The 25,488-nt window shown below is 41.4% G+C and overlaps 1 protein-coding gene across 1 annotated transcript in view; it reads left to right on the plus strand.

Moving 5' to 3' along the window:
- The first annotated feature begins 10,600 nt into the window (after positions 1–10,600).
- Positions 10,601–25,488, plus strand: part of CDH7 (cadherin 7, type 2) — a 101,341-nt gene continuing 86,453 nt past the window's right edge. Inside the window, exon 1 of the mRNA XM_004683961.2 lies at positions 10,601–11,001. Coding sequence (XP_004684018.1) covers positions 10,792–11,001 — 210 coding nt within the window. The 5' untranslated portion in view covers positions 10,601–10,791. The remainder of the gene's footprint in view (positions 11,002–25,488) is intronic.

Below are 25,488 nucleotides of genomic sequence, written 5' to 3' on the forward strand. Positions count from 1 at the left end.
CGGGCGAGCGGGGGCGGCGGCTTCCGCGGAGGGCGGAAGGCGGCGGGGGAGCCGGTGCACTTCCCCGGGGCGCCCCAAGTTCCTGCTGCGTGGCGGTGCGACGTGGCTCGCAGGGTGGGACACGGGTCCCAGCCGGCGGCGCTGGGGCCCGAAAGCCGGGCGGACCCAGGCAGGTGCGCGGCGACTTGGCCACTTCCGCGGGAGGGCGACCCCGGCGCGCTCCGGTGCCGCGGCGGGCGCAGGCTGGACCGCTCCCAGGGGAGCGTCCGAGGGGGGCCCGGCGACCGGGGAGCGGCCGCGGCAACTCCGCGCAGCCTGGGCCCGGGACACTGCGGTGCGCGGGGCTGGGAGGGGGTGTGCCTCCGTGCGCGGGGGCCTGAGAACCCCCCCGACCGTCTCCTGGCCCCTCTCCCAAGGCAGAATTCACCCAAGACGCTTTGGCTTTTTCTGCAATTAGTATTCTGCTACGACGGTGCTTCAGCAGGGCCCGCCTCCGCCCCGCGGCACCTTAGGTGAGCCAGGGACTGGGCGCCCAGCTCCTCTGAATGCGCGATGCTCCTCCTCGCGGGGCACCGGCTAGCCCGCGGGTCGCTGGCGTTCAGCCTCGGGCACGGACTCACGAGAGGGACCTATTGTCTGTATTGGCTTCACGTTGTAGCTCGTTAACCTCCCGGATTTCTTAGATGTAGTTCAGGTGAGTAGAGACTGGCACCGAGTTGCCCCAGCAGCGGGCAAGTGGGAACCTGAGAAGAGCCTATCAGGGATTGGGTCTCTCCAGGTTTTGGAGATCTGCAAATTGAATCCTGGATATACCTAAAGCACCGTTTATTTTATAAGTACGATCATCTGTCTACTAGACATTAAGTGAAATAGCTTTTTGTAGGACTCGCCTTCATCATTCCGTAACCAGACAGGTGTTCAGATCAGTCGTCATCCAGAAGTGGCGACTAGAACATTACGAGGGGGTAGGAGAATGCTAGGTGTGAATAAGTGAGCCTGCTAAGTGACAAGCGTGTGTCTTGAGAATCAGAGTAATTGCACAAAAACACGAAACGGAATAGTTGAGGGGCTGTAGCAGCCCTTTTACAAAGGAAAGTTTGCACGACTGCCCTGGCAGCGCTTCTGAGGAGTGTTGAGTGTTTCTTTTCACAGACAAGTTGGTGGAAGGAAAAGAGCTAAGGAAAAAAAAAAAAAAAAGTAATTGCATTGGGAGGCTTTCAGCCTCTCACCCCAAATTACTTCATTCCAAAAGAGCCAGTGGGACTTTATGTTTACCCAGGCTCTCTTCTTGTTACAGTAGTAAGGAGGAAATCCATTAGGAATTATTTTCTTCATTTAAGGGCTATTTGGAAAGGTAGGAATTAAATGCAAAAGATTTGCGCATTGGAGCCAGGGAGTTTAAATTGCAACTTTTTCCTGCTTCTCTGGTAGTGCTTAATTGGGAGTGAAACTGTGGAATCTGGGGTAGCAACCACCCTTAGTAGTCTCACCTGGAATAGCAAGGTGAAAGTCTGTCTGTGGAAAGAAAAATAAAGAAAACCGTCATCAGGAGTGCGGCTCAGCATCCTGCTGAAAGCTATTAATGTTTGCAGCTTTAATAAAAGGACACTGGGTATTTCCACCTGAGATGTTATTGTAATTAAGGGGCGCTTTAGGTCATTAGAATTGTGTTAACCATCAACTGACAGACCCACAACTCTTCTTAAGTCTGTTTTTATTGATTTCCTGGCACAAAGCTTTCCCTTTCCTTATAAGAGGGTCACTGCGAAGCATCTCTATCACTGCAGCTAACCCTTGAATTGACTCCAGTTCTTAGTGTCGGTTGAGGAAGGGAGCAGGGAGCTGAGTCGGCACTGTTGGGCGTGATATCTTTGCTGTTTCACTGTCATTTGGCATTTGAGTTATTTTGCAGGCAGAGCTGATAGAAACTTCTCAGAATGCATATCCTTACAGGAGGAAGGGAGTGCATCTTTGTGTCAAGTCAGATACTTCTATTGTCAGGTCCTTAGAAATCATGTACAAAGTACTGAACCTATAAATTGTTTGGTAATGTGACCGTTTATGCCTGAGTGATTCCAGCCTTAGTGCATTTTAAGGGTTTGCAGTTAACGCTGTTTGTAGTTTGCTTCACATCACTGTTCTCTCTCTCACACACAAATGCTATTTTACTTGCTTGAAAGGAAGGCTTCAAAGCCTTAGCTAAAATTGGGAGTTTCAGAACTTCTAAAATAACTAACACCCATTAGTTTGATTGCAATGGGGCAGCGGTAGAAGCTTTTCTCCTTGGAGTGAAGGCATCGCTTGCTACTAAATAGGGTGGTAAAGGGGAGCTGAGGACAAGAAAACAGGACATGTGACCAGAGTCCCCTGTGTGACCGTCTCCTCAGCCTCTGACAAGCAGAGCGGATCTCGCTGTGACCAGCAATACTTCGGCGCCTCCTCTGGGAGTTTGGGGGTGCTGCAGAAAGAAACCCTGCAACGTGGCCCCCTTGTTCGGCAAGTCTCCTCACTGATAAGAGGATCAGTGCAAATGAGCGTGTAGGCATCTGTCTGGACATTTATTTCAGATTATTCTGTAGATTTTCATCCTGGGAGGATTTCTGTCTTGAACTGTTTTGCCAAGTGTTTTATGGAAACCTGATGTCTTTTATTGAAGTCACATTAATCATACCTGACTCAATGTAAATGCAAGGGTAAATTAAAAATTAAAATTAGGACAGCTGAGCGTTCTTGTAAAAGTCCAAAGGCGAAAGCCCTTTGAAAGTAATTTTACCATGTTGACATTATATAAATAGCCCAGATGGACTCCTGTGGTTTCTTTATTTTCTTTTTTAATTTACCTAGGTTTCTTCCAGTTAATTATAAACTGTTGTTACTCTTTTCTTTTTCCTTCCGTCCAACCATGGTAGAGGTTATTTCCTTGAAATTGTCTCAGTAATCCACTTAGAGAAGTTTCCATCCCATGCCTGATAACCAGATGCACGCTACAGACTGTGTGATTCGCTTCCAGGGCCCCCGCCTGAATATTTAGGCCAGTTATCGGTGGGAGGTTGTGGTCTGTGCTTGTAATGTTCTCTGGCCCAGGGAGCTAATGGATTTGATCACAGTTTCTTTACATGAGAAGTCCTACATCACACAGGGTCTCCAGTCTCACTAATTAAAAAGTAAAAAATTGTTCCTTTTAAGTACAAAAGGAGGGGCTGTGAGGTTGGCCTGAAAATGATGGAAGTTGATGCTAAACTTTAAGTGGCAGAGAGATGAAACAAATTAAATGATGGTATATTTCTAGCCCAGAAGGTGAAGAGGGCAGCATTGAATCTATGATGATTGAAATGGGTATGTGAGTAACAGTCATCTCAAAATCTAGGATTTATGGAGACAACCTAGTAACCCTGTATAACCCCAATTTTTCTCCCCCCCCCCCTTACAGCCTGAGACATTTGTCTGCCATGGTACCCTATTTCTAAGTTCCTAAACAGGCTACTGTTTCAGTGTCAGTGAAGAGAGTATACTCCTGTAGCCTCCCTGTATGATGGGGGAGTTTCTTTAATCACCAAGCTTGTCTGCAGGGGGAAAGGGAACTGTAAAGTGACATTCTGCTGAGTTTTTGACCTGTAAGAGCGCCCTCAGCCACCCATCCCTTTATCCACTCACTCTTGCCTTGCATCCTGACCCTCTGGCTGGTAAACCTAGTCATCCTGCTTTGAAAATGAAACTCAGTCTTGGGAAAACTTGAGTAAAATCAGTTCTGTTTTTCTTGGCTTTCAGCAAGCATGATGAATTCCAAAGATAATCAGTTGAAAAGATCTTCATCCTCTCCATTAGAAACATTTAGTAAATGTAACTTGAAATTATCCACTCCATCCAGTCATGCCCAATCTCATTGGTACCTAGCTGTGGCACTTGGCATTTCACTGGATTCTATGGGTTTCATTTCTGCTCTTGGTCAACAAAAGAGTTGAGTTGCTTGTATCAGATATTTGTTCTGGTTCACATGTGGTGTTCACCTGTGGGACCACCCTCCAGCCCCCAGGAATTTCATACGTCAGGGGCAGGTAGTTAAGGGGCTTCTTCGCGGTTTCTTCTCAGTCATGAAACTTCAGGGGAACCAAGTGATCACCTTAAGTAACGCTCAGCAGGCCCTTTATGAAACTCAGCCTGTGCTGACTGGGAATGCACTGCTACAGCACTGAGAAGACATTTCATCCTGGGTCCCTTTCTCTCTACCACCCATGCCACAGGCTCACTCCTGAGGGGCAGGTGGTTAGAACACAGTCATGTGCTTTCCCCAAATCTGGTTAGTAGACTACCTTAAAAATAAGTCAAGGAAGCAACACATATGTATTTTCCGTTTGCAAAGCCAACTGCTGTAGGTAGGGCTGTGATCAGAGAATCTCAGTAAGGACCTCCTGGTGACAGGAAGTCAAGGTCACATGAAGGTCTTGAAAGAAGACAAAGGATGACTCATATGGCAGTCTCTTCGCTGAATTTAATGCCATTAAATACCCAAGGGTAGCCAAAACGAGCAGATGCGTCTTCCCAGGCTAGACAGAGGAACTTGTAGGTGGCTTTTTGTCGTTAAAGCCACATAATATCCTGCCTGTGTCCTTCCTGTTGCTGGAGAAGGTTCCAGTTCCACAGGGAAGGGAGTGGGTTCCTCACCCTTCACCAGATTTCATTCATGACACTGCTTGTCAGATTGTAGTTGCACTTTAAAGCTGTCTTAGCAATAAGTTTCTTCACAGCAGGTTTTTTTTTTTTTTTTTTTCATTTTGTTGTTTTTGTGAGGGCTGTGATTCATGGTATTGTGCTGGGCCAGCAAAACATCTGGGGATAGAGCTTCAGGGGGTGTCTGGCAGCCAACTGTGGTGGCATTTTTTCATTCCTAAGGATTTTGTTTTAGCCATCCTCAACTGTCAGTCATATAACTTTCCCAGAAGATGCAAATTATTGAGCTACTTTGGGACTGGTTTGTTGCCACTTGGGAATAATAGCCATTTTTAAAAAGAGGCGCAACTTCTTACCTCAGGTTTGTCAGGGTGTGAGTATGCTAGGCCTCACTCAGTCATGCCTGTGTTGGGAGGCCTCTGGCAGCCTCCGTAGTACTATATTTCATTTTAATACAATGGATAACATATATTAAGACTCATGTTTTTTTCTAGAAGGGATAAAACACCGTGTCCCTTTTAAAATTCAGGTTAGTGTATTAAATTCACCTGCCACCAAGCATGTGCTTACGATTATCCCTGTGGTCATGTGTTGATGCGAACGGCAGAATATTATCTATGTCAAGCCACCTGTCATGTTTCTAGCATGTTGCCTGAATGTAAATAGAACAGGCTCTGGGTGATTTTCACTCTTGCTCATTAAGGAATAGTGTACCGATGCAGAAGAAACTATATTTTTGTATGAAGGGGCTTTTAGTCATTGCTGTTAAGCAGCCACAATACATTTGATTAAGAGGGTGATAGTCACTTGATCTGATTTTTAGAAGTAGTTTCACAGAAATGTTAAGTGAAGCAGAAAATCCTAGAAAATTTTATAATAATGAATTCATTTGGGTAAAATAATATTGGCTATTAAGGTTAAATGAATAATAAGCTCTCTACTTGGAAATAACTCTTTGCCACTTAGTTGAACAAAAATAATTGGAACAAAATGGTAGCGTGATAAAGTGACTTCGGGGCTAATAAACGATGTTGATTTAGGAAATGATTGCTTGACTGAGTCTCACTCCATGTTATTTTCCCTCAATGCGTCGACCCATTGAACATTTCCTTTGTGAAGGTTTGTCTTGAAGACTCTTTATGAAGGTGTGTTGTGCTGATCACAGGATTATTTATGGGGACACTCATTTTGATGAGGCATTTACTTAACATTTTCATTGCCTCTTTCCCCCCATCACCATCCCTGTGTACCCCTCCCCCTGTCTTCCCTCCTCCCTCCACATTCCCTCAGTGCCCTCAGGATGCCCAATGATGCCCACTGGTTATCATGGAATTGTCGTGTGGGGCATATCTCGAGCATTTGTGCTGATTGTTCTGACTTTGCCATACATAATTCTCTTCAACTTTGAAAAAATGCAAATTTCACTGGAAAGTAGCTAAACACCATTTTAAGCCTCACTCAGATAAGTTTTTAATTTTAGATTACTAGTCCAGTAGGCATCACCAGTTTTCTTCCAAACATCTGTCGTTGGCCCCTAGTCAAATCTTCTCACCTCAGCTGTACCTACTCCTGTTGATTTCTCTTCAGCGTTATAATGCTACTCATTTGTAACTGTCTAGAAGTTGACACTGATTTGCAGACATTTCCTAACCTGTGCACAACAGTTCATTCTCTGCACTGATCGTACTGAACAGAGAACTGTCTCTCCAAGTGTCTCTCCCGACTCTCCCACAGAAACCCGTGGCAGGCGCCTTTGCACCTCAGACGTGATTGAAAAGGAAGAGCAACGCTTTGTGGAATAGTGATGAAGAAAGGGGATGGGCCCCGCTGGGGTCTGTGGCTCTGCAGGTCTCTACCCCTGGTAGTGTTAGTCACTACCACAGACGTTGACTGATGAAAACCCCAGGTTTGAATCGTAAATGTCTACACGACTTTCTGGTTTTATAAGCTCCCTCACAATGGGTTTTTATGCAACCATTCTGCTGTCTCATAAAATAGGGACCTTACTGGAGGCTGATTTTCTAAGTCAGACAAAGTACCCTTTTTCATTCTTGTAGCCCTTTATGAAAAGTAAATTTGGCTCAGGCGCCCGACACGCATTTTAGCTATTGCAGAGAAATCCAACAGGCTGGTTTTCAAAGTGACTGGGACTCACAGTCATTGTAGTATTACTGAGAAATTTACATATCGACTTACATGGTTCATTTTTCATGTTAATAAGTGAGGTTGATCAGAAGTAAGAGACACTCTCCATGAGCGTTTTCTGAATGTCAGGTAGGCACCTGCTTCTGTTCTAGATTTATTGATACAAAGGTAGGATGGGCATACCTGCTTATCTTGCTTCATATTAGTACCCACTGCTGTTGAAGCCCTTGATTCATTAAAGAAAGAACAGACTCTCCTCAGCTCTTTCCACAAATATCTCAGCGACCATCCAGTAACTCATGACATGTTCTGAAACTTGCTGCTTTTATGGGTCCCAGCCAGCTCAATAAATCCCCAGTCTTGAGTGGGAGAAAAACAATCTTCAAGAGGCAAGAAGGGCGATTTAAAGAATCTCATGGTAAAATCCACACTACATTTCATAAATATGCCATATGCTTACTGTACATCACTATGTTGCCTTCAGTCTGTCCTTTATCTTTGATTATTAACCATGTGCCCCTTTTCAGTGGTAAAGCAACAACAAAATCAACTGTCTATAATTATGAAATGCAGAAAACTAAGAGTGGGAAAAACAGACCTTCAAAGGTAATTTAGTTCCACTCCCTCGTTTTGCAAATGTGGAAAATGGAACTGCAGAGGGATCCAAGCTCTTCACTCGGGGTTGGAGGTTCCAAGGCAAAGACCCCATGAGCCAGTTCCCCAGTCCAGACTCTTCCTCATCAGTGAATACCCTGAGTCAACTCAAATTTCCGTAATTCTGATAGCAGACGTTGACTTATAAAAATCAGAGTTGCCTTTAGGCATTTTAAAAAGGTATTTTGGTATGTATTAACTATTTTTATTGTATCCATCTAGATTTTTTTGATTCATGACCTCTGTCATTCTCTGGCACTGACTAGAACTATTTAAAACGTTCCCTTTAGTTTAAGATTTTTCTAAAACATTTTACTCCAGATAATATGAAGCTGAAAGCTACCATCCTTTCACAAATGAACTTTAATTTTAGCATAACCAGTTTCAAACCTAAAATATCATCATGGTAAGAATGATTCCAGTAGCTTTTTTTTTTTTTTTTAGTGCTTTTAGATGTGCCAGGCTCTTTCCATAGCTTTTCACAATTTGATTATTTAACCTAATGAAGTATGTGCATTTATTGCCACTTCTTGTTTTATATGTCAAAGGCTTCATGTCTGAAACAGCATAGATTTAAATAGATTGTCTGGGACCGTATAGCTGAGGTCAGGCACGCTCAGGTTTTGGGTCTTTATCTCATGCAGATGTTCACTGTCTTAACTAGTACAGAATTATAATACTGCTTAAATTTTGACTTGCAAAAAGTTCATTGATAATTTAGAAATTGGATACATTTTCACCCTTAAAGTATTACCAAGACAAATTTACTTGGTCTATAAAGTAACCTAAACAATAGTATTTAGCTATATGGCATTTTCATAAAAGTGTCTTGGAGACCAGAATACTTGTCCTTTTTATTATTAGATTTATTTGTTGATGCATACAATAACTGGGGTATAGGCCAGAGGTGTGGGAGGTGAGAGGATACATCAGAGACAGAGTGGGGAGCAGAACAGGTGGATCTACTGCAATCCACTGCTGAGGGGAGCAGCAGGGAGACAGGAGAGGTCTGCAGTGCCATGTGGGTCAGCTCCCTGGCAAGGATCAAACTCGCACTGCAGTGGCTGCGGACAGTTTCACAATGCTGTGATTTAACCCCTTGCATCACCAGGGAAAGCCCAGTGCTTCCATTTTAGTGAGGAAATTCTTGAGGAAGGAGTGTGTTGACACTGAAGGTTCTTTGGCTGCAGGTTCAGAAGCCAAGTATAGCCTGATACCCACATCACAGCCCTCCAGCTCAAGGAGCCTGGCCCGCCTCTGGCTTGAAGCAAGACACTGTGTCCTGCGCATGGCACAGCCACCCTACTAGTGAATAAGTTCCTGCCAGTCAGGCTGCCATCCTGACGCATCCCGCAGCTCCACCCTCCTAATTTAAGGTTCTGCTCGCTACCTTGAACCACAGGTAATCTCTCTCTCAGGTGCCTCAGTTCTGCCTCCCCCTAATGAATATCAGCTGAGATGAGGGGCCCACAGGGTATGGAGCCATTACCCCCAAACTCATTGTTTATCATCCTAAGTCTAGAATATCTAGCCCTTTTAGAATAATGCCTAGGTGGGCATTATTTTGGTCTTCAGATGAGAGATCTGGGTTTTAGGGGAACAGGATCCCACGTTCCAATGAGAGTTTACCTGTTCAGGTGGATTTTAGCATCCATCAGGTAACCAACTGTACATTGGATTATTATGGGATGTGCTCTGGAATGTAACTTCATGGAGGTATTTTTAAAACAAATCTGTTCATTTAAAAAGAATTCAAGGTTGAAACAATCTCTTCCATTTTGTGTGAGCTATTTTAACTTCTTTCATAAATTCATATATATAAGCCAATATATCTATTTGTACATAATACATATAGTGTATGTCACATGAGCATTAATGAAGATATAACATACCATTCATATCTAAGTAATAGAAATACAGATATTTGTTTTGCATTTTTCTATCGCAACACTTCCTTAGACAATTTGTCAGAAATCAATTGACTAATGAGTAACAAACACTCTGTTATAGGAGAGATAGGTAGAAAGATGAAAATGCTTATAAAGAGAGCATTTTTTGCTTTGGTAGAGAACTTTTTTGACTTTATTTTCTCTCTCAAAAAAGGCAAAAAAGCAAATGTTAATCTCTTGCCTTAATCTTAATGTTGATTTATTTATAAACCAAATTTGTAAGCCAAAATGTGGCATAGTGATTTAAGTGAGCATTTTGCCATAAATTCCCATTCCTCTGTGTTTTGGGGTGTGTTTGGAAGTTTGTTTTGTGACTGATTTTTATATCCTGTGTAATCAGAATTCTGTAAACTGCATAAGTAGACATTAGAATAAAAGGTTTTCTCTGGGCTTCTTCTAAAGAACCTCCTGGGTGCAAGCCAGCAGGACATAGTCACATTGGCTTGTCCCTCTGAGCAGCAGCATAATGCAGCCATTCGTGTGTAGACAGAAGGTCCTACTATGTGCAAGCTTTGCTACAAGATGTGCAGTAAGTTCTGGAGGGGCAGCCTGTACCTGTAGTAACCAGCAAACCCAGACCTGCCTCACAGCTTTCCTGGCGCTGTGTTGGAAGGGCACGAATTGGAAATGACTGAGCCTTTCAGCTGATCACAATCAAATCAGAGCACATCAAAACAGCTGGTGTTCTGTGACTCAGACTCAATCAGCCAGTTTTCAATCACCTTATACTTTATTCCCCTTTCCAGTTTCACAGAAGAGATTTAAACCAACATATGTCTTTCCCATTTGGAGAAATTCCTGCATGTGGTTGCTTTCCTTTCATAGCCGAACACCAACGAATGAGCCGGACTTTTGACTGTACTATTCAAAAAGAGATTAGCATTAAAATGAATTTCAAACTAATGTTGCTGCATTTGTGTTAAATAAACCACATGCTCCAATAAAGCACCATTGACGAAAGGCACAATTGGAAGGGTCTGTTATAGTATGGGGATAATTCTGCGGAATTAGGTACTTGACCAATACAGCAACAGCGATGATACATTTCTGTCTGAGTTTAAAATTAATATTTTAATGATTATGCAAATACTAATATCTTGGGAAATTGAAAATTAAGTCAGCAAGTGAAAGCTAAATGTTATGTGTTGGCTGCTGACATTAGCTTTTTGTGTTCTGGTAGGTACCGATTACACCATTCTTTGGCGAAGACTGTTCAGCACTGGTGACCTCTTCCAATCGGACACTCTACAAATTATTATCTCTGGACGTCCAGTGGACACCCTGCCGGAGGCAAGATCTACTGAGCCAGCTGGAACTGCGCCTTTTCTCTTGTCAAGGCTTTTTTCTTACAGAGGAAAGAGAAGGAAAAAAAAAGATGAAGTTGGGCAAGGTGGAGCTCTGCCATTTTCTGCAGCTGATTGCACTTTGCCTGTGCCTCTCTGGCATGAGCCAAGCCGAACTCCCCAGGTCCAGGTCAAAGCCCTACTTCCAGTCAGGGCGGTCCCGGACCAAGCGCAGCTGGGTGTGGAATCAGTTCTTCGTGCTGGAGGAGTACATGGGCTCAGATCCCCTCTACGTGGGAAAGGTAGGGCCTTTGACATTTCAAGGTCACAAACGGTAGTTGATGATGCCTGTGGGTGGGTGGAGAATTGCAACTTTTGCTCTGGGGTTGGACAGGAAATCGACCAATGATGGTTTGTGAAGTGTCTGGCCCTAGCCATTTTGATATGGTGACCTGGGATTATCCAGGAAAGTGAGGTCCTGTCTTGGAGGGAGGATTTCCTCTAGAAACAGGTGACTACGGAGCTATTGGTGTCTGTTCCACCCCAGAGAAATGCATCCGTGAAACTTATTTGCAGAATGGCAGCAGGAGTATTTGCTAAGAAATGAAGAATAGCAGGTTCTTTGAGCCAGTTGGTTCTTTGAGGTTCTTTGTGCAGGGTTGCTGTTTAAGAGGCCCACACTCACTCACGCCTGTCTGTCTTTTGAAACTTACCATTGAGAAAACTGCAAAGGGAATTGTCACGATTCTTGGCTAAGCATTGTGAGCAGTTCAGACCCACTTTTCTTACTGCTGGTCTTGTTTTGATCCCACCCATTTTTTTTTTTCCAATTGCTCTTTAAAGTACCTTTTGTTTAAATATGAATAGCACAGAAGTTAATTAGAAGTGATTATACAGGACTAGGGAGAGCCTTAGGGTCTTTGCTGGCCAAGTGGACAGTCCAGTCGAGATGTTTTTCATAGCTTCTCTGCCTGGGTTTGGGGCAGCGGGTTTCTATTCGGGAGCCTGGAGGATCAAGGGCTCATCTGGGCTGTGTGGTCTTGTCCTGTCTTCTCCCGGTCTCCTGTCTGCGTGTTGCAATTGTTTTCATCTTTGGGAAGACTCCTCGATTTTTCTGTCGGGCCTCAGTGCTGGGGCAGGCTTTCCACATGGGGTGGATTGGCAGGAAACCTGGATATCTCCATTTTTATTCAGTACTTTGCCATTTGTGTGCATCTGTTCCTGAGGAGATGAGACACAGCAAGCTGGAGAATTTTTTCTCCATGAGTGCAGTTTCTACTTTGAATGATTGAGGAAGAACTTTTGCTATTTGTTCTATGGGTAATTCACTTGGACACACTTGAAGGGTGAAAAATATTTTTTTGTTGATGGGTGTCTACATCAATCAAGGTGATCTTTGCTGTAGTTAGGATTTTGTTGTCATGCCTCTTCACTTCGTGGGTACTGACTGATACTCTATTGTAAACAGAAAGATTTGAATAAGTTCAAGGTTTCTTGGGATCTGGATTAGGCGTTTTTAGCTCAGTTATAGTTTTTCTGCCCAAGGAAAGGATTTGTAAGTACAAAAGTGTTTTAGTCTGGGTATTTTTTTTTTTTTTTGGTTATTTGTCATCCTTGTGTTCTTGTAAACAAAGTGAGAGAGGTAGCCATCAGGCAGTGCTATTGACTAAGAATCTAGCACTTACTTTCATTCATTTGTAATGAACGTTTTACAAATTCAAGCTTTTTTCAATGGACAGGTCTATAACAGTCCATGGATTCATAAATAATCCAGAGTAAGGTGAAATCATGCTTTTCTGAAAAATTGAGATTTTCTACAGACAACTAACATATTTCCATCAATTAGTTTTAAGTAGAATAAGCTGTATTGAATGGAACATGTATAAAATAGCTAAAATGCCCTTTCTAATTTTATAATCTTTATATAATCATTCAGATTTCTTATACCCAAATAATCCCTATGCATCAATTTAAAGTTAGGGAAATGTATGTCCCAAGAGTTATTAAAATTTAAATGCCTATGAAGCTACTGGCAAATGCTATAGTTACCTTTTCTGACAGAAATCGTGCAGAGTCTTGATTTGGTCACGAGAAGTATCCTTGCGTTCCTTCCAATTAATCAGAGATAATTGCTTAGCAGATTCAATGTGACAGGAAACATGTCGGTGTTTATGTCTCGCTATATCAGGACTTCATTCTAGCCAGTCACAGTGAAATGTTCAGGATGGAAATGGGTTAAAAACAACACTTCTTAATTGACTAAATTACAGATGTGAGGCAGTAATGTGAACAGACAGAGTATGCATGGACAGCAGCTACGAATGAAAGGTCCTACATGAGCAATTTGTGTACTTGCTTGGGAATAACACCTGCGAACTGGAAGGCTTGAGCTTGAGTGGAAGAGGGGCCGTGTGGTTCTTGGAGGGGCCGATGTCTGAGTAAGCGGAGGCATGAGAATAATTTGACCCCCAGCACACTGCTTGAGAGTGCAGATGAGATACATTTTTATTTTTTTAATTGAAGGAAATGATGGCTCAGAACTGAAATTTTTACAGGGCAGGAAGAACAAACTATAGATGAAGATGTACAATGGGGAAGTCGATCATCTTGGGCAGAAGAAAGGAACTTGTTCATTACTTTCCACAGATGTCTCTGTCCTCTAGTTGTTATGTGGCTAATCACTCTTAGTCTTCCTGACAGAATCTCATGATTTCAGTAATCTGAAACATGTGAATGATGACCTTGATATACTTGCTAGCTTAATTTGGATAAGTACAGCTAGTTCAGTTTTATTGCTGATTTTACCACTTCAGCTAATTCTGCTGCTGGAAGATGCTTTAACAGGCTTCCTCATCTTCAAAATGCAAAATGATACCTATAATGAAAGTCTTTTTCATAGTGTGAAACGAAATGATCAGAGTGTGAGATCAAAATATTTGGAACATGTATTTCATTGGTCTAGACATTGCCTTTATGTACTTCATATTCTAAATTAACCACTGAGTCATGGGTAATCTACTGAGTTTTGTGTCAGATGTGTTCAAGATACTTCAGATGAAAACATGCTTTATGTCCAAAGTAATCCTGAAACTTATTTCCATTAGTTGGAGGGGAGATGTGTGTGGGTTTGGTTAGTGATATGGCATGTCTTTTTGTATTTATGTATGACTGAATTATTGTGAAATTAGTTATCAGGCAAAGGATTCCATTCTTAAACACACTCTTAAAATGGCAAATAAATCGCTGCTGTAATATTTTTTTGATTTATGTATACATACAAAACTGAGGTACAGGCCAGAGGTGCAGGGGGTGAGAGGATTCACCAGGGACAGAATAGGGAGCAGAACAGACAGATATACTGAAATACACTTGCCTAGGGGAGCAGCGGGTGGGTCAGGAGAGGTCTGCTGTACCGTGTGTGTCAGCTCCCTGGCTGGGGATCGAACTCGTGCTGCAGTGGCTGCTGATAGCTTCACAGTGCTATGCTTTAAACCCTTGCACCACCAGGGAAGTCTCCTGTAATTTTTTCAGATCTTCAAATTTGGAGCCTGGATACTGACTGGTAGCCAACAAGGTCAGTAAATGAATATAAAGTCTGATCACTAAGATGGAGGACAATGACACAAGATATTCATGTTTATCATCTTTGCCAATTTAATAAGATAACCATAGACCACAGGACCACATACCATTCATTGAAGGGTGCCAGGAAGTAATTCCTGGAGCCTTTGGCCTCTGTTAGCACCTGCCAGTGTGACCTGCGTGTGAACCATGTGAGATGGTGAACGGCAACCTTAGGGCACAGACTTGGGGACAGTCACTGTGTTACTCAGATGGAATTGTGCGGAAAATGCGGTGCATCTTCTCCTGTTTTTCTTTGCTGCGACCTTGCCTGTTTTCTTGTCCTTTCACAAGAGAATGCAGTAGAGCACCCTTCCTCTCTAACTACCGCTCTCTATCACCCTGCACTGAGAATTGAAGTGTGTAGCAAGAAACAGTCTCCAGTCTTCCCATTGCATTGCTCTGCAGTTTGCTAGTTCAGTCTTTCCTTCATCTTGGCACATCTCACTTACTGTCTCCTAAGCATCTGACAAAAAAAATTTGTCTGGAAAGCCTCCGGGCCTCCGTTCCAGGTAGTGAGTGTTTACATCTCCCAGCCTACGGGCCGCTGGCTGTGCACTCTGCGCCATTACGTGAGTGAAATGTGCTCTTCCTGCCCCTTCCACTGTCTGCTCCCCTCTCTGTTAACATCCCTCTTGCTTTTTCTGCTACTCCCCTTTCTTCCCCGCTCATCCGGGGAGAATTTATGCCTATTACCCAGTCAGTAGAGAATGCTTAGAAAGGCACTGCGGGATTCTGTTTTCAATTTAAGCTTGCTTGGAAGAGGAAGTGGGCATGTTGGATGCTGTTAATGGCACCTCAACAGTATTTCCCCAAGAGAGGCGCTTTCTTCTGTTTGCTAAAGGTACACTCAGTGTCCCAGAAGAGAAACTGTCCTGTCGTTTCGAAAATAGGTTGTGTTCCAAAATCCAGTTACAAATTTGATTCTTTAACTGGGCACATTTATATTAGAAGCACTAAAAGAATTTAATGACTCCAAGTATTAATTACTTAAAGAAGAGCCTATTCATCATAGTAGGATTTATATTTTATAGCTTTTGGAGGAAAAAAAAGCAGCAAGTGTCTTGAACTATGCAGTTTGCCTAACTCTGCTCTCATCTTCAGAGAAAGCAAATTCAGTGTGTTCCCAGTGCACATAGAAAGTCCATTTTCATGATGTCTTTCTAGCCAGTGAATTGGGAAGCCCCTCGTTATTTTTGCATGCAAGTGTGGGACTCCTGGTTACTTCAAGAAGAATTTCAGATTAGATCAACTCTGTGCGGTGCAAATAAGTTCAGATCTTTAGCTGTCTGTGTGGGCAGTTACTTATAGCTCTTCAGTACTTCAGCAGATCAGCACTAGTACATGCATCTTTGCACGTACAATCAACAATTCAGAATTTTTGTTTTGTTTCCTTAAGTCACAATGACAATAAATTGTCAGATTTTGCCACTAAAGTGCAGAAACCTACCATTAAGTCAGTTTAATATCACTCATTTTCTCTTCAATGTTAACGTAGGTTAGAAATGAAGGTTATAATTACCAAAGGCTTTATCAGGTGAGACTCCAGCAAAAGCTGGAGAAGGGATGTGTATAGTTATAAACATATTTATAGTTAAGTGTCGTGTTTTACAATGACTCTAGATTTTCTGATTGTTCACATTGGTCAATCCTGTAAAAATGCCAGCCGTGGGTGTGAGTTTCTATACAACTGTCATCCAGTTGGTGATGGAAGAAACAAAAAATAAAATGCAGGCCCTAGACTAAACACAACTGGTATAGCAGTTGTGTTTTTAACATTATATTTATGTTGAGACTTTTTAAGTATAAAAATACAAATTACAGTGCACTATAATTACTAGACTGGTTTCGTATGCAGTGTTCATGGATATACAATCACAGAATTGGCATCATTCTCCAACTCACCAAATGACAGAATTTTTAAAACTACTTTGTAGGAATTTATGCATACAAGAACTGGGGTACAGGCCAGAGGTGTGGGGCAGAGAGGGTAAGAGGGTTCACAAGAGACAGAGTGGGGAGCAAAACAGGTAGCTGTACTGAAATCCACTGCTGAGGGGAGCAGTAGGTGGCTCAGGAGAGGTCTACTGCACCCTGTGGGTCACCTCCCTGTCTGGGGATGGAACTTGGGATACAGTGGCTACAGATAACTTCAGGTTGTACCATTGGGGGTTTGGGGGACAAATGTTAGAATTTGATAAATAACATAGTTACCAAGCCTTTGCTGGTTAAAGCATATGTAGATTAATTATGATGTTGGAGGATCTTTCATTCTAATGATTTATATTATCTGCCAGAGTGCTACGGAGAAACGATAGTTTGTAGAAATATACTTCACAGTATATCAGTATATCCCTAAAGTTCTCTGTGGCAGGCTGTTGAGCCTCCCTGCTTTCTCATTTGCACTCCCGCCCATTTTTGTTCTACAGATTCTTGTCATGTACCTACTCAGTGGTAAGTCGTGTATTAGGTAACAGAGTTAGGAAAACTGAGCTTACTCCTCCATAGGATTTGCAGTCTGGTTGAGAAATCAAGCAGGTAACAGATGACAATGGAAAGTGTTCCATTTATAGCTAATCTACAGCTGTGGAGGTGGGTAAGACAGCAGCTAATTCATAGATCCATGAAAAATGCTTGCGTGAGGATACCTACCTCTGGTATTGTGAAGCCTGTGATTTTGTAATTCTTTTATATAATCTTCAAAGCAACAAAAAGAGAATTATTTTCTTAGAAAGTAGGACAGAGTCTTCAAAAACAGTATTGGGTGAAGCTTTATATAGTAAAAGGATCAGTAATCAGGTCACACTTGTCATATTTTCATTATTGTGAGCAATGCTCTAAAATACAATTTCTACTTACCTGTAAGATGGAGATCAAATAGGTAAAAATTTAAAATAACTTATTTCAAAATCATTTCCGGCTTACCAATTAAGTCCAAAAGTGCTATCCACATCCACCTTCATCTGTTGTTATCCTAAATGATCCCACCTGTTAATACTGTTGACATCAGTATAATACTATTTTCCAGTCTACAGAAAGGTATTTAGTCTACAAAAGGTATTCACCTTTTTCCAGTTGTTAAAGTATCCTTTGGCAGGAGCTATGAGTGTCAAACCTAGGAAGTCTTAGTCTTTTCCAACCTGAGATAGTTCCTTTGTCATCGTCACTCTTGGTCACTAGTTTGTCCACTGGCTGGGGGAGCCTGTGTTTCTTCCCGATGGCCTGAATTTCAGGCAACATCTTTTTGGCAAGACTGTTATGGAGGTCGTGAGTTCCCTGCTTGCCACATCTTGTCATGAGACAGGAAACTGATGTGACCCAACTGTTCACGGGTGACTTGATCATTTGGTTGTGGTGGTGTTTCTTGGGTTCTGTTGATGAAAAACTTAGCTGAAAGTTTCTAAATCTTGAAGAGGGGGTAAAATTATCTAAGCTGGCCTTACAAATTAAAATGAATATGATCACTGGTTTGTGGGAGATGCATTGGATGATCTGTTAAAGTCTATTGTCCATTTTTTAGAGTGAGCAATGAGTTCATCTTGTACGTGGGTCAGATATCAATATAGAGTGCTGTCTGGTACTGTGTAGAGTTCTGTGTAGAAATTGATCTTGCTTTTCAGAAGCTCAGCAGTGTAGGATGTCCCAGGGAAATTGATTTTGGGTTGTTTTTTCCTAAACCATGCACTGATAATTCTCTTTAGTCCAGGATTCCAAGAAAAGTGTCTGTTGTTCTAGAGTCAAAAGTAAGAGCTTTCTCCACCATTACTTACAAAGTATATAAAATTGCTTTATATTGTATGCTTTGCCACAAATATGTAACACTTATGAGTAAAACATTTTGGGAAAATAGTCTGTTACGGTAAATGAAGTAACTCAAGAGACTACATGCTTATATTTTATTATATTCAGTTGAAATCTAAACATTGACTAGAATTATATTTAGTGATTGAAGATTTCCTAATAACAGTTCTTCCTAATAATTCATTTGAAGAGTCTATAGCATTTGTGTTTCACAGTGAGTACTGATTAAATCGTCAGAAAAGCCTTATGCATAAGAAAGGAGGGCTTTTTTTTAAATATTAGAGATGAAGTAATAGATATTTAGGCAGTAAAAGAAGTAGAATAAGGGAACAAGCAGAAGAGCTATAATTTACTAGAGTTAGAAAGCAAATCTGGATGATTGTATCAATTATCTTTTTAAAAGCCTAACATTTGAGAACAATCTGAAATCGATCAACAGTAATTTGTCATAAAACCAACCAATCCTGTTTTGAAGGAATAGAAACTTTCAGTGTAATGTTTGTCTACTTAATTGCCATAGAGAGATATCACAGAGTTGGTACTTAACAACAGAAACACATTGCTTATAAATCTGGAGGATGAACAGTCCAAGGTCAAGGTACAAGCTTAGTTGGTTTGTAGTAAGGACTCTCATTGGTTCAGACAGGCCTTCTGGCTGTGTCCTTACATAGGAGGGGAGGAAAGGAGGAAGAGGACGTTTCCATCTTCTGAGTCCTCAGCCATGTTGGATGAGGTCCCTGCTTCTATTACCTCACTTAACCGTAATTACCCCTAAACTTTTTTTTTTTTTCTCAATGTAGTTGCTTTGAGAGGTAGAACTTAAATATGTGGATAATGTGGATTTAACTCAGCTCAGAGCCAGTATGTAAATTTGTTTGAGTTCATGAGAAATAGATGGTTAGTAAATTTTGATAATACCAAATATATTCTATAGTTTATTTTTAATAAGTATGAGTAAGTAGCCATTTCAAAAATGTATGGACAAAAAAGTTTCATAGAGTGAAAGCGTGTGTCAAATGAACCTGTACAGTTGAGATAATATTCTGCTGCCTGTGATCTGTGTCAGTTCAGGAACATTCTTTAACCTTGTTGAGCATTTGATTCCCGAGGTGTCGACCAGACATGGTGAGAACGCCCTCACCGAGGTGTTGAGAGGAGTAAAAGACATAAGACAGAATTCTCATGCTGGCTGACTTTCAATTTTGTTAGCTCTTGTGGTCATTGAGAGGGGCAGAAGAGTGGCCCCCAAGACCTGTGATGATGCCGCCCTGAAGAGCAAACTGGGCTTTGGAGATGTGATTTCAGAGAAAGACCATGAGGTCTTGGAGGGGTTTGGACTAGTCAGGTTCGCCCTGCTGGTGACAGGGCCTCTTGGAAAAGAAGCAGCTCAGACAATAGACTGGTCAGAGGGGGCTGTGTTGCCTACTGTGAAGACCAGGGAGGAACCAGGAGCTGAGGGAGTTTCCACTGAGAAAGAGATTCTTCCCTAGCGGTTCCAGAAGGAATTTAGCTGGGCGAAGACTTTGGCTTTTACCCCAGAGAGTCCTGTGCTGGATTTGCTGTCTCTATAACGCTGAGATAATCACTTTGTATTTTTTTTTAAGATTTATTTATTAATGCATACAGGCCAGAGGCACACGGGTGGTGAGAGGATTCACCAGAGCCATAGTGGGGAGCAAAACAGGCAGGTTGATGAAGTCCACTGCTGGGGGGAGCAGTGGGTGAGTCAGGAGAGGTCTGCCAGCCATGTGGGTCACCCTCCTAGCAAGGATCAAACTCCTGCTGAAGCAGCTGCGGCTAGCTTCATGATGCTGTGCTTTAAACTGTTGTGCCACCAGGAAGGGCCCCCATTTTGCATTGTTTTAAAGCCATAAGTTTGTGGATATTTATTACAACAACAGATCATGTTGTCATCAGGGACAGCATTGCCATTGTGATGATTAGGAGTGGAAAATGTTGAAAATTATGTGTATTTATATAATCCTAATACACAGGTGAAGATTACTTGTCCTAATTAGACAGATTGAATATCGGTTTCTAACAGTTTGAACTAAAATGGAAAATGAAATTCTGGGAAAAGGTAGTAAGGTCTATGTCTGAAAATAATTTTGTTTTCTTGCAGAAAAGCAGCTTTAGTTGAGTTACTATGAAGCCTTTTAAAAGCTTTTGAAATGTTTGTCTTTACAAGGGTCTGTAGTAACAGGACTTCCAAATAATTACATACTTGTTGAAACATAACAAATCTTAAAACTGAATATAGATAGAATAATAAGCACTGGGTAAATAATGAGAAACTAAAATAGGACACAAACTATTAGGAATGAACCCTAGAACAGAAATTTTCAAAATAGTATTTGCAAAAAAAAAAAAAAAGTCTGGAAATAATATTTTCGGATATTAATTTGTAAAAAAAAAAATCTCATCCTTTTTAGAATTCTAGCTTCTGGTGTATGGCACGCTACAGGAACTTCCACTGATGAGAGCGCACATTCAAGGAAGTGGGAAGACACAGGCTTACCCCACAGCGGGCTGGGCAGCAGACAAGGATGTGTTTGTACCCAGCTTACCCCAGTGCTGAACAGTGTTCCAGTTGGCTGGTCTGGACCTAGTGACCCACTTGAGGTTTCCAGGCTCACAAGTCAACTGATTGTTGCACCTGTGACTTCAGTTCAATGGCGAGAAAAGCCAGGCCAGTAAATAACAGCTAGAGATAGGGAAATGGCTGGTGAGAGACTCCTGTTTGACTAACTGGTGTTGGGTTCTTTTTTAAGCTCAGAGCTTTAGAATTCCTCTTTGTCCCTAGACACATAGGAAAGAGATTAAAAGAAATAATCCAGGGCCATGGTGAGACCATCCACATTTTTAGTTTGGCTAGAATCCTTGTGTTCTGTAGAATAAACACAGAAGAACAATTTCACAAGACAGGGCTGTGTTACAGGAATGGTAATGACAAGAACTAAAATGATCAGCATCATTCCAGCAAGTTTTGTGTGTAAACAGTGCACAATTTTCTGATAAGAATGCTTCCCTAGAATGTTTACTTATCTTCCTTAGTTAAAATGCTGACATGCTTTAAGGTATTTAACTGAAAACAGACAATCAAGATTTGGACAACATATACATAATAACTCAACAGATGTGAGTTTGAAAGAAGGGTGATGATCACTAGTGGAATTAGTCAAACCATGCTTAAATTAGATTTTTCTAATTTGTGAGTCACGTAAGGGTCCTCATTGGAGCAGAATATGTGGAGAGTATGATTATGCATTCTGCACTTGGTTCTTTCAAATGAAACAGAAATGAAAGTCTTCATTTTCTTTTCCATTGCATAGCTGAGAAGTCACTTCTGGATCACATATCTATCCCTGCCAGGGTTTATGTGATTTGTCACAACTGAGTCAGAACAAAGCTGTGTTTAGGTGAATTTTGCTTATTCAGGAGAAGCAGATACTGATGAATTCTAGCTATCAGGGTTCAGTTTCACTATGTCTAAGACAAGTGTAGTCATCCAGAGTTAGAAATGGCTACTAATAGAGTAACCAGAAGATAGAGTCAGCGCTTACTTATAATGCTCGCATCCCACCTAAGAGTCTGTAAAGAGATACAGAGCCCTGTGTAAGACAGAAGTAGCTCCCCCAGCCAGCTGATACACCACCCTGACATTAGTATCAAATGATGGGATGGTTGTGTGAAATTGGACATTGAAATACACACATGTTAGTACAGAGGGTGCATTACCTGTTTGATCATCGCAACACCTGCAGAAAGCTGTTTACCTAGCATGGCACAGCTGTGCTCAGTGAGTTTGGGAGAGCAGTTGTGGAGTGTAATGACCTGAAACAAGACTGTTTTTCCCATTGGTTAGATCACTTGTTGGAAACGTGAGTACAGTTGATGGAACCAGTGTCTGTGGAAAGGAAGATCCGGGGTTAGGGCCAGACAAGGAAGTAGATTCTGTTTCAGATCCGATTACAATCACACAGTGGACTTTATTATCAGAGACATAAGGAAATGATATTCAGATGATTAATAACTTGTTTTAGATGCGTGTATTTTCTCAGTGCTGCTTTCTTCACGATGGCTTTTGATTTATGTTTAAGTTTGATTTCTCTGTACACTCTGGCACATCAAGAAAGTCTAGTTTTTCATAACACTTCAGTTTCAGCTTTCTGCCCAGTTAAGGGATGTGTGGGAGAAATGGAAGCTTTAAGGAGGAAGAAATTTAAGCTACTTCAGTGGCTTCAGCCATCGTGCAGTAGCTTTTATTATCTTTTCAACCAAAGGCCTCTTTTGCCTTTTAAGTCACACAGACAGACACAGTACATTATATATGATTTTGGTCATGAGATATATATCATATATCACATATAATTACTTTTCAAATTGCATGTGTCCTTCATACTGTAATAATAATGTCATCAAAAATAAAAAGAAGTTATTTAGTATTTTGAAAACCTCTTGGGACAAGAGCCTCTTGAGACTTCATAATTCATTTCCTTTAGTCTGTTGCTGAATTCAGGTATTTTTTTGTACAATGTCTTTTGGGTGTGCAGGCAGCCTCTGGTCTATTTCTTAGCTATGGCTGCAATTCTGGGGGAGACCTACACTCTCCCTAGCTAGATGGAATATTGATCCAGCACACACCCTGTGCTGTGACTTAGGGAAAGTAACTTATTTTCACATTTAGTTCACTTAAAACAGAGGAGCAACAATTGTAACTTCACAGGGCTACTGGAGCATAAAAAAGAGTTAACATCAAATCATATGGTAAGGCGTAAAAGGTAGAAGGCTGGAGCCCAAAGGCTAGGGAACAGTGTAAGGAAAGGAATCATGTCCAGCGGGGCTGGGCTGGGTGGATGGGACCCTTGCACGTTCATGAGGTGCTCTGTGGTGTGGTGAGAGGGCATTGTGTGTTAGGGCAACTCTGAGGTTTTGGGGCTTGAATCTCACTTAGCTCTTGAAATGTTTGAAGGTAATGAATGACTTTGTGCTCTCTTCATTTAAAGCAAATACTTAGGAAGACTAAATATCATACCTTTTTTTTTAAAATGTGATTTCTAGAACCCTCCTCATAGTTAATTGTGTGGCTTTCTCCATGTCCCCAAGTGCAGTAGTCACAATTGGATGCAAATAGTGTATCATTGACTACCTATAAGTCAACTGATAAGTTCAAAGAAAAGAATCAAGATTTCCATTTCTCTTGAGATGAATTCTGTCACCAACACAAGGCAAGTTGCTTTCACTATTGCTATGGGTGTGATGATCATGTTAGGCAAAACAAAACAAAAAGAAAACAGTGTTTGTGCCTATATAGGTTCATAAAATAACTAGTGACCATGCAAGAAAGCAAGCTGTAGTAAACATGAAGTAGGAGACCCAACACTGTTTCTCTACTGCCACATCTTGTATTGCAAACTGAAACTTTCTGTAGAGGCTACTGTTTGCTTTCTCTTACCCTTCCCTTCAGGTCAATGTTTCTTTTGGTTTTACAAGTTCAAACAGCCTGTGTTAGGAATTACCTGCAGTGTCCTCCAGGCTGAGAGAATAGCCTGGCTAGTAAAACATCACTCAGTACTGGGGCCAAGACATGCATTTCCATGCTACCGAGTCTGATACATCCAAGGGAATGATTTCTTCAGGGCTGTTGCTGGGAGTGTTTCACCAACTGCCCTTTCTTATACCCCTTCTGGAACATGGTCCAGTCTACTTAGGGGACTATGAGGCCCTAGAGACAGACATGCTGGGCCTGAATGATCTCTATCCCCTCATGATAGCCTGGAGCACAGACTTACCATGCCTGCAACTCTTACTTGGTGCTGGCTCTGTTTTAAAATTCTTCATAAACCATACAGAAGGCATCTGGAAAGGGGGAGGAGCTGGGTGTTTGGGGATCTGTGGAATAGTCCTTGTGAAAGATGGCAGAGGATTTCAGTGGGTTTTCTGATGTGGAACATGAAGCACATGAAAGGAATTTGGGATTAGTTCCTGCAAGTGAGGACTTAGGAAAGATGGAAGCTTTTTATGTGATTTGTTTCTTTCATTGGGAATTGGAAATTACATGATAATCTGTTTGTAATGTGACCATCTTCAGATGTCTCACCCAATACAAGCAATACTAAGTTGGTAGATGAGCCCCGTGCATCAAAAGAGAGTATAGTCTCTGAACATCCTGACTTAAATTCATAAGTCTGCAAGATCCCAGTATAAATATGAGACTTGCTACTTTGATGCATGACTCAGCTGTCAGCTTTGTATCTTTAAAATGGGTGTAATAGTTGGCCTTGTGGAATAAGTCTTTGTTTAGTAGAGACTAAATAAGTTTATTTATGTGAAGTCATGTTGGAAATAGAGAAATCATCCCTAAAATATTAGCTCTTATTAATAATATTGCTCAATAGTTTAATACAGTGAGTTACTCCTGTCGACAGTGACCTGAGACAGACATTTGCTTTCTAAAGGATACTTTAAAACCAACTTAAGATTGTATGAGAAAGCAAGGCTAACCCAAATAAGATTCATCACATTGGCACTTCATGACCACAGATAAGGCCTCTAACTTACCTTCCCCGAGCGCCTCATCTATCACCAAGGGACAGTAATGTCCGATCTTTATACCACAAAGTTGGAGTCGATACCTCTAGCAGCAGATAACATCTGCCAAAGTACTTTAAAAGATATAAAGTGTTAAACCTTAAAGTAATTTTGGATGGGAGTATGACTCACTAGTTAATATTTACAAAATATTAGGGTAGGACCAGAGTTCACAGAGCACATTTTTTGGGGGTCATTATTGATGAGCAATACTTGACAGTCTCTCTTGGTAATCATTGTTGAGTAATACTTGGAAATATTCTGGAAAGTATTTCTAGGATTTGGTTGCTGTTCTAAATTTTATAGGTTCAGAATCAAATCAGATTTAAATTCACCCAGATGGTTTTTCAAACCACACATTTGAAGAATGGGCAGGATACATACACACCACATACACACTTGATTCTTCATTGCTTTTCAATTCTAGAAAGCTATTAACATCTTGAAGAGTTTCCCCAGGGGGTGAAAGATTCTAGTACCATTAGGGTTTTACTGAAAAAAAGTGATGTGTAACAACTGGGTAAATGGAATTGCTTTTAATCTCTCAATAACTTTCTTCCTTTTTAAAAATGTCATGCCTTACATCAGAACTTCGTTTAGTCTGAAGTTTGGCTCAAACCTGTTGCTAGACCTTTTCCTTCCTAAACTTAAGGACCAGAAACTGAATTTGACTAGTTAATTTAAATTCTTAAAAATGAAAGCATTTAAGAAACTCCACTTTAAGTTCTGAAAATTAATACCACTTGCATAACCTTTTTTGTAATAGTGAAACTGAC

This window comes from Condylura cristata, unplaced genomic scaffold (genome assembly GCF_000260355.1).
Source record: "Condylura cristata isolate star-nosed mole 26May11 unplaced genomic scaffold, ConCri1.0 scaffold00016, whole genome shotgun sequence".
Lineage (NCBI taxonomy): Eukaryota > Metazoa > Chordata > Mammalia > Eulipotyphla > Talpidae > Condylura > Condylura cristata.